The 17442-nt window shown below is 37.7% G+C and overlaps 2 protein-coding genes across 2 annotated transcripts in view; one reads left to right on the top strand and one right to left on the bottom strand.

The window, feature by feature from the left end:
* The window catches only part of LOC117527731 (E3 ubiquitin-protein ligase CHIP-like), a 22371-nt gene extending 19870 nt beyond the window's left edge, over positions 1 to 2501 (top strand). The window contains exons 7-8 of the mRNA XM_034190200.1: positions 191 to 307; positions 1105 to 2501. Of these exons, the coding sequence (XP_034046091.1) occupies positions 191 to 307; positions 1105 to 1230 (243 nt within the window). The 3' untranslated portion in view covers positions 1231 to 2501. The remainder of the gene's footprint in view (positions 1 to 190; positions 308 to 1104) is intronic.
* jmjd8 (jumonji domain containing 8) lies at positions 1199 to 17442 on the bottom strand. The gene is made up of 8 exons (XM_034190201.1): positions 17290 to 17442; positions 8434 to 8529; positions 8080 to 8128; positions 7456 to 7552; positions 7291 to 7359; positions 6990 to 7109; positions 4465 to 4532; positions 1199 to 2961 (listed from the first exon to the last, which is right to left on the bottom strand). Exons 1-8 carry the CDS (start codon positions 17400 to 17402, stop codon positions 2881 to 2883), a joined length of 693 nt encoding a protein of 230 aa, XP_034046092.1. The 5' UTR covers positions 17403 to 17442; the 3' UTR covers positions 1199 to 2880.

The raw sequence follows: 17442 nt of genomic DNA, 5'->3' as shown, positions 1-17442 counted from the left end.
TACAGCTGCCTTTTTGTATGCAATATATTTAGTGCTTGAATTGTTTTCACCACCTGGATCAAATAACGATACATTTTACTTTATGAATCAAAAGTCACCTGATTTGGGAAAACACTGGAGGTTTAAAGACTAGATATTTGTGTAAATTAAATTTAAAGCAAATCTGAGGCTGATGTGTTGTGTTTGACAGAAGCGTGAGATTCCAGACTTCCTTTGTGGAAAGATCAGCTTTGAGTTGATGCTAGAGCCGTGCATCACACCCAGCGGTGTCACCTATGACCGCAAAGACATCGAAGAACACCTGCAGGTTTGAGATTTATGTTCAATATCTCCAGAGATCTGCAATTCCATGAGTGTTTTCACAGATGTTATGATTGAAGCAAAATTTATGGCTGACAGCTTAAGACCGCTGTGACATAGGTGATGCTCCAGTTTCACCTCAGATTATTAAAAGCCCTTGACACACATATTCTCAATGGTCCAGGATTACAGCTGTATTCCAAAATCAGAAAAAAAAATCTCTTGCAAAGTGAGAATTGCTATAATCACACTCACCCTTTATTGAGGCGATAACAGGTTTTGAAAATGCACTTTGTAAAAATGGTGTACTGTTTTGTTTTCAGCTGCAATCACCAAAGCAGTCACGAAAAGTGCAGTTTTTTTCAGTTCCCAGCAGAAAAACTAAGACGAGGAAAACGGGAGAGGTCATGTCAGTAAGTGTTAGCCTACACAGGTAGCCAGAGTAGCTGCGGCCTCTCGCCTACACAACCGCCTCGACATGTTTGAGCTCCGGGTCATAAACAAACTGCAACACGTCCACTTTCCACCGCATCGTCACTTTTTCATAGCATTTTCACTTTGTTTACCGTGTAATTTTCCCATGAACTCCAAGAGGGCTGTCCCCGGATATAGGATTACTGCGTCATATTTTAACCCTTTAGCACCCGCCCTCACACGAGACTGCGCTGCCCAATTAATTCCAAGGCTTGCAATTATTTTGATAAAAAAAAACTGTTTTGCACAGCAACATTAAAATATGTATGAACACATTAACAACTACACATGAGGAAGCTGAAGACGTATTTTTTCTTTGTTTTCTTACAGCGAGTCGGCCATTTTGACCCAGTGACACGGACTCCGCTAACCCAGGATCAGCTGATTCCCAACCTCGCCATGAAGGAAGTCATCGATGCTTTTATTTTGGAGAACGGATGGGTGGAGGACTATTGAAACCTGGAGGAACAAAAGACATTTTGCACTTTTTATGGAAGAAAATCAGTGCCATTAAGTGGTGTTCTCTCTGTGTTGTTGTTTCTTTTTGGAATTTTTCAGGGTGGTGGGGGTTTAATTTAAATTGGGTTTCTGAAGCTCCAAATCAATAAGTTTTTTTTTTCTTTTCTTTTTGAGTCATATTGTCAAATGCTGGAGGAAAAAAACCTTTCATTTCGTGAACGTGACCATTGCTTTGTGTGATCCACAATCTTGAAAAGAACCAGTTATTACCAATTCCACACTGCAGCTTTAAGAATCAAATTGTTTCAATCAGATATAGCTGAGGTTTTGTTACATCAGAAGATTCTGGGTCCAGTTTAAGTAAACCTGGGCTGAAGCTGGTAAAGGCAATTGGTAAAATGTGTTTAGAGACACATTATGAACAATTTACCAGCACAAATTTGTGGGTAAACGATGAAATTGTTTTTGTAGAGTTGAAGTACAGTGGCAGTGAAGGGGCCACGGAGTAGATCTGTTAATCTGTTAAAAAAATATTGTAAAACTGAAGATCACTATTTGCTGTCATTCAGTTATTGTTGGCGTACAGCCATAAACAGCTGTTCAACATTTAATCCAGGGTAATCCTGATTTAAAAGCACTACAACCTATTTGTCTACAACTATTTTTAAAACAAGATTCTCATTCAAGCAAGTTAGTCATTTCAGTGTATAATAACTGCTTTAAACCAGTTTAAGAGATGTGAAACAAGCCTTAATTGCTAAAAATCAATTTGTCAAAATTGACAAAAAACAGAACTCTTTCACACTTGAATCCAGAACAATTCAAAATCTGCCTTTTCCCCCCCCACTTAATTGCATAAAATAATTATTTTTCTATCAATTGTATCTTTAGTAGTACTATATCTTAATTGTGTACAGTAATTTTAGTTCAGGAAATAATGCCAACATGTCCTGAAAGTCTGTTTGTTTGACATATGGCTTATTCTGTCATTATAAGACTGTATATTTTTTTAAAGTATTACATAATTACTTATTGTAATGTCTTAGAGTTGACAGTACTTCAGTGCAAAATTGGTGTGACACAGTTTCCACCTTTAAATGGATCACTTAAATGTTCAGACTTCATAAGATGTCAAAGTACTCTGGGAATTATATGTAAGTTCTTTAATATTCTGCATCACAACACTTTGCCGTTCTCTTCTTTATTGTGCTGTTATGTGTATTTTATGTTTATGACATCACAGAGTTAAAACACTTCCTGCAGAGTAACGTGTGTCTGAATTAAATGTTACACGAATGGCAACAGTCCTGTGATCATAGCTCAGGTGGAGAGCAGGTTGGTAGATGGATCCCTGTGTGAAAATTTTCAAGTGTTAGACACTGAATCCCAAATTGCTTCCAATCCAAATGGGATAAATCAGAGAGGAGTTAGCACCGTCACTTTTCCTGGGTGTCAAAAGCAGCAAGGTAAAAGAAAAAATAAATAAAAATAAACACTAACCCCACATAAAAATATTAAAGGAAGCAGATTACTAAAAAACTAGATGGAATGAAGACATCAGAGCTGTGCTGGAAAGACACAGCTGGAATGTGACTGGATTACTGAAGAGGAAAATGAGTTCCTCAGGCTCACAGATGTGCTCAGAGTTCAGCCGAGAAAAGTGGAGATAAAAACGCTGGTGTCCAGATTGAGAGTGGCGTGCCACCAGTGGTCCGGAAAATACAGCACCTGTTGGAAAAAACATGCAGAACATTGAAGAAAAAAAAAAAAAACTGCATTGTGTTTAATGCTGCATTCAAGAGGACGGGAAATGGGAATCCCAAAGGGGGAAATTCCAAGTTCCACAAATTGTGTATTCACTTGATCCACTCGTAAAACACTCCAGCCTGCAGGAACATTTGTGTTTGTTGTCTCTACAACATATTTGATGTTTGGAATTTTATTTTTTTTTTTTGTGAAATTACTTTGACACTGAATTATCACAATTTAGAATTTTTCTTTCTTCATTTCAGCTCTACACAGGTGGAGCAAGTCAGCGAAAAAAAAAAAAAAAAACTAGATTAAACAAATAATAACAGTAAAAATACAGAGACTCACAATGACAAGCACTTTTACTGAACTACCCTAGCCAAAAGAAAAATAACAAAGAGTTACCAAATCATCATCTTTTAAGCAAATGGAACATATAAGATACTAAATGAAATCTGTCTTTATATAGAATCGGCTACATTTTTAATTATGCACACAGCTTTATTGTGTCAAAAGTTATACTTGAGTGAAATAGGATACACTCTGAAAAATAAAATTACTTGCACAAAAACGAGACTACAAGGTTTAGATGTTTAGCACAATGAAAATCTATACACCTAGTATCAGCACAAAATGTATATAACAACACACACACACACACGCAAAGTAATACATGTATGACAGCCAAGGAGCGAGCTGGACTGGCAATGACTTGTAGGGCATGTAACTCATTAACATATTAATATAATATTCGTTGTGAGAGGCAGAATTCTAAGCAGGGCCAAAGTGTGATTTTAAAAACATGATCTACTTTTCAGACGATGGATGATGAATCCAGAACATAAACTTTGTGAATGTTTAGTTTCATTAAACCGACAATTATTGACGTGTTTGGTTTGAAAATTACGACCGAATTTGATGGACTCTGTTCCATCTGGATTAGAGCGTTACAAAGTAATGAAGGGTGACTGGGTCGGTTGTCACAGAGCTTATTACAACCACACTAGAGGGCGGTGTGGCATTATGTTGATATCAGACATTTGGCCTGACATCTCGCTCATTTTGCACTGGAAGACAGAAAACATTGAGGCGCAGAGATATTTTGTAATTGTTATGGGTCAGCAAGTTCTCACATTTTTGTTCTCACAAGACTTGTAGATTATTAGGAATTTAAAAAACTAAATTCACATAGGTAGTTTTTTATGTCTGTGACTTGTTAAATCTTTTTGCACAAAGTTTTAGAAATGTGCATGTGTGTGTTTGGGCTATAGCCTACTTCACTGTAGCAGATTATGTTCAGAGCACATGTTGCCATGGTTACTAACCGAGCGTGGGGTTTCTGGAACCAAAACTCTTGAGTTTACCCCTTACCCTGAGTGGACATGTCCAGATAAGTTAAGTAAACCTGGTTTGTGGACTACCCCTCTGTGCTACTGACTGTCCTCAAGCTAGCCCCCCCGCACACACACAGTATAAAGTCACCTTTCTGCCATAGATGACCTCAGAGTATCCGGGTCCATGCCAGTGAAAAGGAACGCCTGTACCAGGGCCTGAGGACAAAAATGAATAAATTTAAAAAAGTCCACTTCTGTTATTTACACCCATTTTTTTTGTTGTTTTAGCAAGTCCCACTAACACTACAGAGCACTGAATAAGGGTGAGGGCTAGCCTGCCTATATGGAGACATGGGTTTGAATCCCACTAAGGATACCCATCTATGTCCTTGTACAAGATACTTAATCTACATTGTCTCAGTCCACCTGGCTGTAAATGGTTCGCGGCCTTGGCTGGGGAAGTAACCTACACATTAACACATGTTAACCACATTAATATTGTAAGACAGGCTGTTTTACTAATATCATTTTTTAAAGAAATTTGCATAAAATGTTGGGCCCTGGGATGAACAAGAACTGCAACGTTTTAAGACTGATGTGATGCCACAGAATCGAAGCAAACAAAAGCAAATGGGACATGTTAACTCAGGGGTGCCCAACCTGTTTGAACCAAGATCTACTTTTAAAGTTGAAAGTGTATCAATATCTACCAAACCACATCGAAAGCCACAGCGTAGCCACAATATATTGTGCACCAATATAATAATTTTCTGGCACAAATATAAAGTTTTTAACAATAATAATACATTATTGAAGTAAATGTGCATGGTGCAAAGAATAAGCACAAGCAGGCCTAGGACTGGCCCGTAACAACGCAACAACAAACAACCCAAAAAATACAATGCCTAGTTCAAGTCGGAAAAGCTGTCCCCTACCTTAGCTGGAATTTCGGCACTGAGTGGAGGAAGCTAGTCTCTCATAGTTCGGACAATAGGAGCTGAGTGCCAGCCATAAACTGATTTTAAATGTGTTCACGGAGCTGATCATGTTGATGATGTGATTGTCCTTGAGCTTGTCAGATCGGTAAGAATGGCTAAAGCCAAGAGCCAATGACTTGTCTTCCAGCTGCGCATAATCGGCATGCTCTGAACATTTCAGAAATTTTTTAATTTCAGGCAACAATGCAGAAAACCGTTCCAGAAATTTGCCTCTGTGTACTGTACAGCAACAGATCTGTGTCTGCATGCGGACTGGCTATTTATGTCACAGTGGTGTAAATAGAGAACTATCAAATCTTTATTTGCACAATCATGGTGCAAATAAGGGGATATTAATGTTTAATTTGCACCACAGTAGTAGATTTTTCTCATCTAAATTAAATTTGTGAAGATGAGTATGGTGCAAATCGGAATGTACTAAATCCTAAATTACACCTCAGTGGTGAAAACTCCAAATTCCCTTTCTTTGGTAAATCCACATTTACATTGCAGATATGACAGATGAATTTGGCATTAAATAAACAAAAAAGTAATCCTCCTCCCACTCTGAATAAAAATATGTTTGATTTTTTTAGCATTACCTCGCCCTTCTTCTTTTTCCTCTTTGGCGTTTAACAGTAGCAAACATTCTTATTGGTGCATTGCTGCCACCTTCTGCATCACACCATTATAGCAGCACTAAATCCTCTTAATCCCGTGACAGACTTTCTTCAGCCCGCGATCGATCGAGTGGTTGGGCACGCCACTGTTAACTGAAGAGAGTCTTAATGAAACCAGGTTTTCAGGTCTGGAACATCCTTAACAGCACTTCAAAACCTTACTGATTGAAAATGGATTTTTAACAATTTCGAAATATCACAATGTTAACATTAATTAAAGAGATTTTGTCTGGCAGGAGACGTTCACTGCAACGTTTCATTTAATTTTATGAATTTCTGACCTTGAAAGGTGAAGATCTTAAGACGCCTACCTCAGGGAATTGGTTCGAGATACAGCTACGGTTACTGTTAAACACTAATAGCAGTCACAAATCAACTTTCTATAGAAGACATGACCTTTGACCTTGAGTGACCCTGAAAGGTCAAATTCTTTGGCTATTTCAAGGAACCGATTGCTTTTTAAACACTAGTAAGATGTCATACCATCTGTCTATTGGGTAACATGACAAGTCAAACTCTTAAAATGGCTATTTTTAGGAGTTGTTTGCTATTAAGCAATAATAAGAAGGCATATCACCTTTCTGTTGGTGAAATGACTTTTAATCTTGAGTGACAGTAAAAGGTCAAACTCTTAAAAAGGGTATTTTGAGGAATTGGTTATTATTAAACACTAATAAGAAGTCATATCTTCTGTCTATTAATGACCTTAAAAATGGTTTATTAAATGTAATTTGTTCAAAAACAGTTCTACAGAAAGGACAGCCAGAACTATTGATTTGGGAAGATAATTCATTTTTTTTGTACACCATTTTTATTAGATTGTTTTCAATCAATTGCATAAATAAAAGTATTTACTTATAGTTATGGAGTTGGGTATTTGGGTGGGTTGCAGGTATTATTAAGCCCTGGATAGTTTTAACAAATTTTTATATACAGCCTCAGAATGTTGGGTGAAGTACACACTCCAATGAGGCAGCTCTTTGGCCAGTATTTGTTCAAAACATGGAAAAACTGACCTGCAATTCCAAAGCTGTACGCTCCGGCGGTGTGAGGCAGGATGTACGGTGGTGACTTGTAGCTCTCAAACAAACTCTGCCACTCTGTGAAGTTGTTGTCTCCAAAAAAATAAAGTGTGTCTATTGCCAACAGAGCCATAGCAGCTTTTCAACAAATAAGTAAAGTTTACATTTGAAACATAGGCTTGGTGTTGTTTTGTGTAGCTGCATTTTGGATGTTGCATAAATTTTTAGTACAAGTATTCTGCAGTACTCTTCTGTGAAATAGGAATGAAACACGGAGAAGAAAGGATTAACTTACCACTGCCGAGGACGTCCATGGACTGAGGTCTCAGTAACAGCTCCACGTACTCTTGGAAGGGGACATCCACTGAACCAAATAAAGATTACTCAGGGATGTGAAAAACAAAAAAGCTTCTGGCTCAGAGACTCACTGCAAAGCATGCAGTGCATTTACTGTACGTACCTTTCCTGTAAGAGTAAGTGTTAGCTGTGCTGAGCCTGACTTTCCAGTCACCATATTTTTTGAGTAAGTCCGACTTGGAGCACAACAACCTGAATTTCTAAAAGACAGTCAACGTGTATTTTTACTACTGCAGTATTTTGTGTTGTTTTATAACTGCAGTATTTTGTGTACTACAACATGGTTTCTTGTCTGAACTATGGCAGACTGGATTAAACTATGAGGTTAATGTGCACATCAGACAACTGGTGTTACCCAAATAAGTTATTAAAGAACAATATTCTATTGCTGGATAAACAAAATAAAAAGTTAATCCTGTAAGTGCATCTTTCTGCAAATTCAACAGTCTGCATATCATATATATCAAAAGTACTCTGGGTCTTGTGTTTCTATCGTTTATTATATCAAATCAAAATAAAACATTTATTAATATTTGTTATACATTTCTTTTAGAATACTTAAGATTATTCATATAAAACTGTTGAAATGACTATAAGATGTTAAAAAAGTACAACATGATGTAAAATAAACAAAAAATATAGTGCTGGGGCGTAACTAGTTAAGTACAACCTATGTAAATACATTACAGAAAAATGGAATTGTAATCTGTCACAGTTACATACATACCGAGTTATCTGTCAGACCTCTGATGATGACGGGTTTGTTGTACCCATAGCTAAAAATTAAAGAAAATAAAAATACAATCATTTTTGTACCAATTACAGTCAGTTAGTTTTGAAAGCAAAGAGTATTATAGGCACTGAGGGGGAAATATTAACACAACATAAAGGACAATGAGTATTTTCATCAATTAATTCACACCTGTTTTTTTTTTTTTATTGAATCTTAAAATCTCATGAAATGGTAAAAAAAAAAGTGACACCAGTTTTCAGAATCCATGAGATATTGTCAGATTCTTTTTTTTCCGCTCCAAATGATAAAAACACAAAACATTCAGTTTTTGTGTCATTCTTCACATACTGTTGGATGAACTGGTGATGTGAAAGTACAGACGCATCCACGACATCAATGTTACAAGGAACTTCATCGTGTAAACTGTAGCCTGGATCTGAAGACCTGAACAACGACAAAAAACATTTAGAGATCTGATTAGAATTAGGTTAGATTTCCGGGGGTTGGGGGGGCTAACACTTTCTTGTCGAGACATTCACTGAATTCATGGACCTCCATTTTTAGGTATGACTTACAGTGGGGCAAAAAAGTATTTAGTCAGTCCCTGATTGTGCAAGTTCTCCTACTTAGAAAGATGAGAGAGGTCTGTAATTTTCATCATAGGTACACTTCAACTATGAGAGACAAAATGAGAGAAAAAAAAAAAATCCAGGAAATCACATTGTAAGATTTTTAAATAATTTATTTGTAAATTATGGTGGAAAATAAGTATATGGTCAATAACAAAAGTTAAACTCAATACTTTGTAACATAATCTTTGTTGGCAATGACAGAGGTCAAACGTTTCCTGTAAGTCTTCACCAGGTTTGCACACACTGTAGCTGGTATTTTGGCCCATTCCTCCATGCAGGCCCATTCCAGGACCTTGAAATGCTTTTCATGGAGCCACTCCTTCATTGCCTGAGCGGTGTGTTTGGGATCATTATCATGCTGGAAGACCCAGCCACGTTGCATCTTCAATGCTCTCACTGATGGAAGGAGGTTTTGGCTTAAAATCTCACGATACATGACCACATTAATTCTTCCCTTAACACAGATCAGTCGTCCTGTCCCCTTTGCAGAAAAACAGCCCCAAAGCATGATGTTTCCACCCCCATACTTCACAGTAGGTATGGTGTTTTTGGAATGCAACTCAGCATTCTTCTTCCTCCAAACATGACGAGTTGAGTTTTTACTAAAAAGTTATATTTTGATTTCATCTGACCACATGATATTCTCCCAGTCCTCTTCTGGATCATCCATATGCTCTCTGGCAAACTTCAGACAGGCCTGGACATGTATTGGCTTAAGCAGGGGGACACAACCTGGCACTGCAGGATTTGAGTACCTCTCTGCGTAGTATGTAGTCTTTGTTACTTTGGTGCCAGCTCTCTGCAGGCCATTCATCAGGTCCCTCTGTGTAGTTCTGGGATTTTTGCTCACCGTTCTCATGATCATTTTGACGCCACAGGATGACATCTTGCGTGGAGCCCCAGATCGAGGGAGATTATCAGTGGTGTTGTATGTCCTCCATTTTCTGACAATTGCTCCTACAGTTCATTTATTCACACCAACCTGCTTGACTATTGTAGATTGTGCACATCTACAATTTTCTTCCTGGTGTCCTTCAACAGCTCTTTGGTCTTGGCCATATGGTTGAGTTTAGAATCTGACTGTTTGAGGCTGTGGACAGGTGTCTTTTATACAGAAAATGAGTTCCAACAGATGCCATTAATACAGGTAACAGGTGGAGGACAGAAGAGCTTTTTAAAGAGGAAGTTACAGGTCTGTGAGAGCCAGAAATCTTGCTTGTTTGTGGGTGACCAAATACTTATTTTCCACCATAATTTACAAATAAATTATTTAAAAATGCTACAATGTGATTTCCTGGATTTTTTTTTTCTCATTTTGTCTCTCACAGTTGAAGTGTACCTATGATGAAAATTACAGACCTCTCTCATCTTTCTAAGAAGGAGAACTTGCACAATCAAGGACTGACTAAATACTTTTTTTACCCCACTGTATTTTAAGTTGATCATTAGAGCTAAAGTGAATCATTTTTGCAATTGTTAGTAATATGTACTCTACGGTGCTGCTTGAATGTTTGTGAACCCCTTGTGCATTTACATCCTTGAAATTTTTTAGGACACCAAAATAAATAAATAAACAAATAAATAAAAATCAGAGTTTTATATTAAAATTTTTAAAATGATACCCTTTAAACTCACAGTGAAAACTAATCTCTAGAGAGCCAAAATGGTGGCGTGAATAAGTAAGTGCACTCTTTCGTATAACACATGTAAACCATCACATTTACATCCAGTCTTCTTCAGACACATCAGGGGATGGATACATGAACATGTCCAAGACATTGATTATGTCTTGGACTTTATTTACGTCGGTTATAAAAAATACAAACAGTATGGTACCATGTGGTAAATCTGTGTGGAGTAGATGGTTCTCAAAATCTAAGGGACTGTACAAGAAGACGACGAGTGAGAAAAGCCTCCAAGACGCCCAGAAAACCCAGAAGAAATTATAGGCTTCTGTAGCTGCAACCAGAGAAACTGTGCACAGTGAAAGTTATGCATTTTGCATCACCAGTAGCAGTAGCGCAGAGAAGAATTTTCTTTCAACAAAACAGATCAAATCCTTTTCTATACCACTTCATTATGAAGCTGTATAACTGGTGATGCAAAATACAAAACTTTCACTTGTGCATGTATGTTGATAATGCTGATTTGGCATATTGGTGCAAATTTGGAATGGCCCTGCACCCATTCTGTGGAAAGTTATTGTAAGAGTTATATTTTTCTCTCTCACACTTTTTTGTGTTGCTGTGTGACCTTGAAAATTAGGTCAAAGTCACTTATCAAACTTGACAAAGATCACCAAAATGTGCATATATGAAGCAAATTTAGTGTCCCTGCACTCAACTTGTGGAAAGTTACTGCGAGTACTCTGTTCCTCATATGGACAGGTGGACAGCATTTCTATGTCTCTCATCAGGGTGACAGAGGACAATAATTATCTTCCAGGCATGAAGACAAAAGCTATACTGCCATATTTACAGTTACTGGTATGAAGTATGTATACGGTACATATTTATGAGCCCTCTAATTGTTTTTACCTCTTTGGGAGGTCCGTCTTAACTGGGGGTAAGACCCCCCCCCCCCATACACAACTCCTCACTGTAATTCAAACCTTAAATAGTAGTTTTTAAACACTCATTTATTTTCTTACTTACAGAACCAGTGTCACAGACCGAACGCCGCCCCAAATCATTCTAAAGTCATTTTTAAGTAGAAACAAGGCTGTTTTAAGCAGAAACAAGGCGATAATCTGTGACGCTTGAAATGATGGAGGTGCATGTGAACGCAGTAGCTAGCAGCTCATCTGGCTGTGGTGCTCTGATCGCTTCCTCCGTCTTTTATTATGAAATAATGCTGAATTTATGTGGAAATGATTGTTGTACAAAAGCTTCATATATCTGTCGCTGAGACAGATGACTGAAGTGAAGTTTGAAGCAGAAATGAGGTGATAATCGGTGAACCGCGGCTGACGCACAGAAATGATACATACGCGGTGAAGGCACAGCGGACCGATTTTTAAGGGAGACCGTTCGATCGGCGACACCAGAATAATAATACAATTGACAGAATGATTGACAGAACAGCACCTTACTCTGCCCCCTGCCTCCCAAGCTCCGTGTATTGATAACCAATCTCAGTCCAATGTAATCAAATGTTATCATACAAAGCAGAAAGTCCCTGTCATGTTCAAAGCACAAAGATATCTCTTTTCTGTCCCAATTAGCACTAATTGCCAGAACAGCAGATCGCCATATTGGAAAATTTAACCTCAGTAACACTATATGGCACCACACAAGCTTTCATTTATGCAATGTTTTGCAGTTTATCTGCTTTGTGTCGCTATGACTGCAGCTCAGTCCTTCTATATTCTGTGAATTTGATTAACATATTTGATGAACATCGTTCTTCATAATAATAATATATATATATATATATATATATATATATATACACAACCCCTGGCAAAAATTATGGAATCACCGGCCTCGGAGGATGTTCATTCAGTTGTTTAATTTTGTAGAAAAAAAGCAGATCACAGACATGACACAAAACTAAAGTCATTTCAAATGGCATCTTTATGGCTTTAAGAAACACTATAGGAAATCAAGAAAAAAAGATTGTGGCAGTCAGTAACGGTTACTTTTTTAGACCAAGCAGAGGAAAAAAATATGGAATCAGTCAATTCTGAGGAAAGAATTATGGAATCACCCTGTAAATTTTCATCCCCAAAACTAACACCTGCATCATATCAGATCTGCTCGTTAGTCTGCATCTAAAAAGGAGTGAACACACCTTGGAGAGCTGTTGCACCAAGTGGACTGACATGAATCATGGCTCCAACACGAGAGATGTCAATTGAAACAAAGGAGAGGATTATCAAACTCTTAAAAGAGAGTAAATCATCACGCAATGTTGCAAAAGATGTTGGTTGTTCACAGTCAGCTGTGTCTAAACTCTGGACCAAATACAAACAACATGGGAAGGTTGTTAAAGGCAAACATACTGGTAGACCAAGGAAGACATCAAAGCGTCAAGACAGAAAACTTAAAGCAATATGTCTCAAAAATTGAAAAATGTACAACAAAACAAATGAGGAACGAATGGGAGGAAACTGGAGTCAACGTCTGTGACCGAACTGTAAGAAACTGCCTAAAGGAAATGGGATTTACATACAGAAAAGCTAAACGAAAGCCATCATTAACACCTAAACAGAAAAAAACAAGGTTACAATGGGCTAAGGAAAAGCAATTGTGGACTGTGGATGACTGGATGAAAGTCATATTCAGTGATGAATCTCGAATCTGCATTGGGCAAGGTGATGATGCTGGACTTTTGTTTGGTGCCTTTCCAATGAGATTTATAAAGATGACTGCCCGAAGAGAACATGTAAATTTCCACAGTCATTGATGATATGGGGCTGCATGTCAGGTAAAGGCACTGGGGAGATGGCTGTCATTACATCATCAATAAATGCACAAGTTTATGTTGATATTTTGGACAATTGAAAGGATGTTTGGGGATGATGAACTCACTTTTCAAGATGATAATGCATCTTGCCATAGAGCAAAAACTGCAAAAACATTCCTTGCAAAAAGACACATAGGGTCAATGTCAATGAGCAGATCTGATTTGATGCAGGTGTTAATTTGGGGGATGAAAATTTACAGGGTGATTCCATAATTTATTCCTCAGAATTGAGTGAGTCCATATTTTTTTCCTCTGCTTGGTCTAAAAATGTAACCGTTACTGACTGCCACAATCTTTTTTTCTTGATTTCTTATAGTGTTTCTTAAAGCCTGAAAGTTGCCATTTGAAATGACTTTAGTTTTGTGTCATGTCTGTGATCTGCTTTTTTTCTACAAAATTAAACAACTGAATGAACATCCTCTGAGGCCGGTGATTCCATAATTTTTTGCCAGCGGTTGTGTGTGTGTGTGTGTGTGTGTGTGTGTGTGTGTGTGTGTGTGTGTGTGTGTGTGTGTGTGTGTGTGTGTGTGTGTGTGTGTGTGTGTGTGTGTGTGTGTGTGTGTATATATATATATCTTATCTGTTTATGGGGAATAAATACTGATCTGTCATAAAAATACTGATCTGTTTATGGGGAATAAATACTGATCAGTCATAAAAATACTGATCTGTTTAACTGAATATAAAATACTAATATGTCAGACAAATACTGATCTCTCCATTCATTAGGTGGCTAGTGTCAAGACTTGCACTTCACACCTGTGATTCTAACAGATTTAACAGTACAATTATGCCTCTGCTTCTATTACAATGGGATTAATGCAACTGAGTTTTACAAGTTGGGTTTCTGTGAAGTGAATCAGTGAACAGTGTTTATCTCACTTCAAAGAGGTGCATTTGTTATAATAGTGCAGCAGATAAACAATTTTCCAAATGGTGATACATGGACCAAATTTGGCACACATACTACTTAACCATTATTCTTTTGAAAAAAGCAGACTATCTACTTGATTTTTCAATAGGCGGCCAAGTAGGGGTCAATGATTACACAGGGGACAAAATTTACAAATGCTCCTATCAAATTGAATAGTATACCACATTATTTGTCTGATCACAAAGATTCCCAAAAGGTATAGTTTGGGCATCTTTGATTGAATGTTATGACATTATGGGATAAAAACTGCAAAAACTTTGACAAAGGTCAATTTCAGTTTGTACAAGGGCCCAAAGTTAGAGTTGCTCCACTTTTGGTGAAAGGTGATGCAAATTATTAGTTGAGTTAATGGGCTTTTAAAAAGGAAAAGTTTGCACCTTGTGTCATACTTAGTTATCATGTTACAGGGTAACATATATCACATACCATAGAATCCAATGGAAGTAGACACTGTTTGACCTTTACTTTGGACAGTAATGTTTCAGCACAGTCAAACCTATTCCATTTATTAATCCTATTAGCTCAACCAATAATTTGCATCACTTTTTACCAAAATTGGAGCAACTTTAATTTTGGCCCCTGGTAGAAACTGAACTTGACCTTTGTCACCGTTTTTTGCTGTTTTTACACCATAACTTCACAACAGTCCATCAAAGATATACCTACCTACTATACCTTTTTGGAATCTTTATGATCAGACAAATAATGTAGTATAATTTTCAATATGATTGGCGCATCTTAATTTTGACCCCTCTGTAATTCTTCATTGACCCCTACCTGGCTGCCTATTGATAGATAGTCTGCTTGTAAAAGTTAAACATGATGATACTACACACTGATCAGTCCAAATACTGAACACTGAAGTAATTCAAAGACAACTCTTGAATACTTGCATTAACTGCCAAACAAGAAGTTTAAATTGTTAACATTAATGTTAGATAACAATTCTAACACATACTTTTACAACTACTACTGATAATAATAAGTACACAAGTCACATATATGAAATTTAAGATCACTTTTTGAGTGCCCTTGCGTGGCTGACGTCATACTTGACCAGTCATTCTCACTGTGTTTTGTACAGTAACACTACCTCTAACCTTAGTGACATTAAATTTGGGGTTCCACAGGGGTCTGTCTTAGGCCCCCTGCTTTTCTCCCTTTATATAGCACCCCTTGGGCACATATTGCGGCGTTTTGGGAATACCTTTCACTGCTATGCAGATGATACTCAGTTATACATGCCGATAACTGCTGGTAATCTCGTTCACATAAAGTCCTTAGAAGATTGCCTTGCAGCAGTGAGAAGTTGGATGTCTAGAAACTTCCTACTTTTAAACTCTGATAAGACTGAAATGATGGTTCTTGGTCCAGTGAGACATCGGCATCAATTTGACCAGTTAACGCTCAGCCTCAGCTCATGTGTCATACATCACACTGACAAAGTGAGGAACCTTGGGGTAATTTTTGATCCTTCGTTGTCCTTTGGACTCCACATTAGAAATACTACTAGGACTGCTTTCTTCCATCTGCGAAATATAGCAAAGATTTGTCCCATCCTGTCTATGGCTGATGCTGAGACCCTGATCCATGCATTTATCTCTTGTAGATTGGACTACTGCAATGTTCTATTTTCTGGTTTACTGCAGTCTAGCATTAGGGGTCTCCAATTGGTCCAAAATGCTGCTGCCAGACTTTTGACACGAAGCAGAAAGTTCGACCACATTACACCCATTTTCGCATCCCTTCACTGGCTTCCTGTCCCAGTGAGATCAGATTTTAAGGTTCTGCTACTAACCTATAAAATTATTCATGGACAGGCACCTCCCTACCTAGCTGACCTAATTAAACCTTACGTACCGGCCCGGGCTTTACGTTCTCAGGGTGCAGGACTACTTTGTGTCCCTAAGGTGAATAAGAAGTTTGCGGGTCATAGAGCTTTCTCTTATCGAGCCCCTGTTCTGTGGAATGATCTCCCTGCGTCAATAAAACAGTCAGATTCTGTGGAGATTTTCAAGTCCAGACTTAAGACACACTTATTTTCCCTTTCATATGGCTAGCATACTGGTACAGTTTTGTTTTACGTTTTACGTTTTAAGGGAGTTTTTCCTTCCCACTGTAGCCAAGTGCTTGCTCACAGGGGGTCGTTTTGACCGTTGGGGTTTTACATAATTATTGTATGGCCTTGCCTTACATTATAAAGCGCCTTGGGGCAACTGTTTGTTGTGATTTGGCGCTATATAAAAAAATTGATTGAATTGATTGAATTGAATTACTCTTAATTCATTTATTAGTAATTGGAGAGGGCTGCGGCCTCAACTTTACCTAAATTCTAAATTTCTGATGCCTGATTCTGTTTTTTCTCTCCGTTTAAGGTGCAGCTCCATCCAGAGATGGGAGTTGTATTCGTGTTGGTGATCCTCCTGTCCTGTGCGCCAATAGCATTTCTTGTATATTCGTCCGTGAAATGTTCTGTGAATTGTTCTGTAATTTATGTTTGTAGCATGGCCCAAGCAGAGGGTCACACCTTTTGAGTCTGGTCTGCTTGAGGTTTCTTCCTCAGAGGGTGTTTTTCCTTACCACTGTTGCTCTGGGGGTTGGTAAGGTTAGACCTTACCTGTGTGAAGCGCTTTGAGGCAACTCTGTTGTGATTTGGCGCTATATAAATGAAAATAAACTGAAATTGACTTTTTGTCATTTAAACAATTTTACTGGCATGTTGTCTGACAGGTAGCAGGTTGGTGGAGCAGGTTATTGCTGTACGCTGCTGCCATCTATAGGCTGAACGGGTAAGCCATTCTGTTAAGTCAACTCCGTTCTGTCAAGGGTGTTTTGGCGTCTTTATATAAACTAAATAGTTTGATTATTTTAATGGTGAGACCTGATCATCTCATCAATACTTGTTTTGGGTGTAATATAAGCAAAAACGACCCATTCCGACGATTAGTAGCTTCCGACTTGTTAAACAGGTTCCAAACAATCATTATTGAGCATTATTTAAATCTTGTTCCTTTCTTAATGAACATGCTAAATGTCAGTTTTAAGTGTAATTTAGTGGAGTTTTATCAGTTTATCAGATATTTAGGTTAATCTTTGTTTAATAATTAAAAAAATCGCCCTTCTAAAAATAATAATAATAATAATAAAATAACTAAAGATTTTCGGACTCACCATCCTCCATCCGGTAACAGCTGCTCTGCTTTCACTACAACAAGAATAAAATGAGGAATGAAATAAAATAAAACCTTATGAAATTTAACCGAAATCAACCAAAAAACAAACATTGTAAACTGGTGAGGAAGAAACGCTCTGCCTTTCTGCAAA

Source organism: Thalassophryne amazonica, chromosome 16, assembly GCF_902500255.1.
Source record: "Thalassophryne amazonica chromosome 16, fThaAma1.1, whole genome shotgun sequence".
NCBI lineage: Eukaryota > Metazoa > Chordata > Actinopteri > Batrachoidiformes > Batrachoididae > Thalassophryne > Thalassophryne amazonica.
Note: the sequence above shows the minus strand (reverse complement) of the source record. Positions and strands in the feature narration are given on the sequence as shown.

Coding starts and splice junctions, on each gene's coding strand:
- jmjd8 (XM_034190201.1), bottom strand. CDS start 17,402: ATGTTTGTTTTTTGGTTGATTTCGGTTAAATTTCATAAGGTTTTATTT. Junction 7,553..8,079: donor GAGGTCTGACAGATAACTCG/GTATGTATGTAA, acceptor ACTGTCTTTTAG/AAATTCAGGTTGTTGTGCTC. Junction 2,962..4,464: donor AGGTCATCTATGGCAGAAAG/GTGACTTTATAC, acceptor TTTTTCCAACAG/GTGCTGTATTTTCCGGACCA.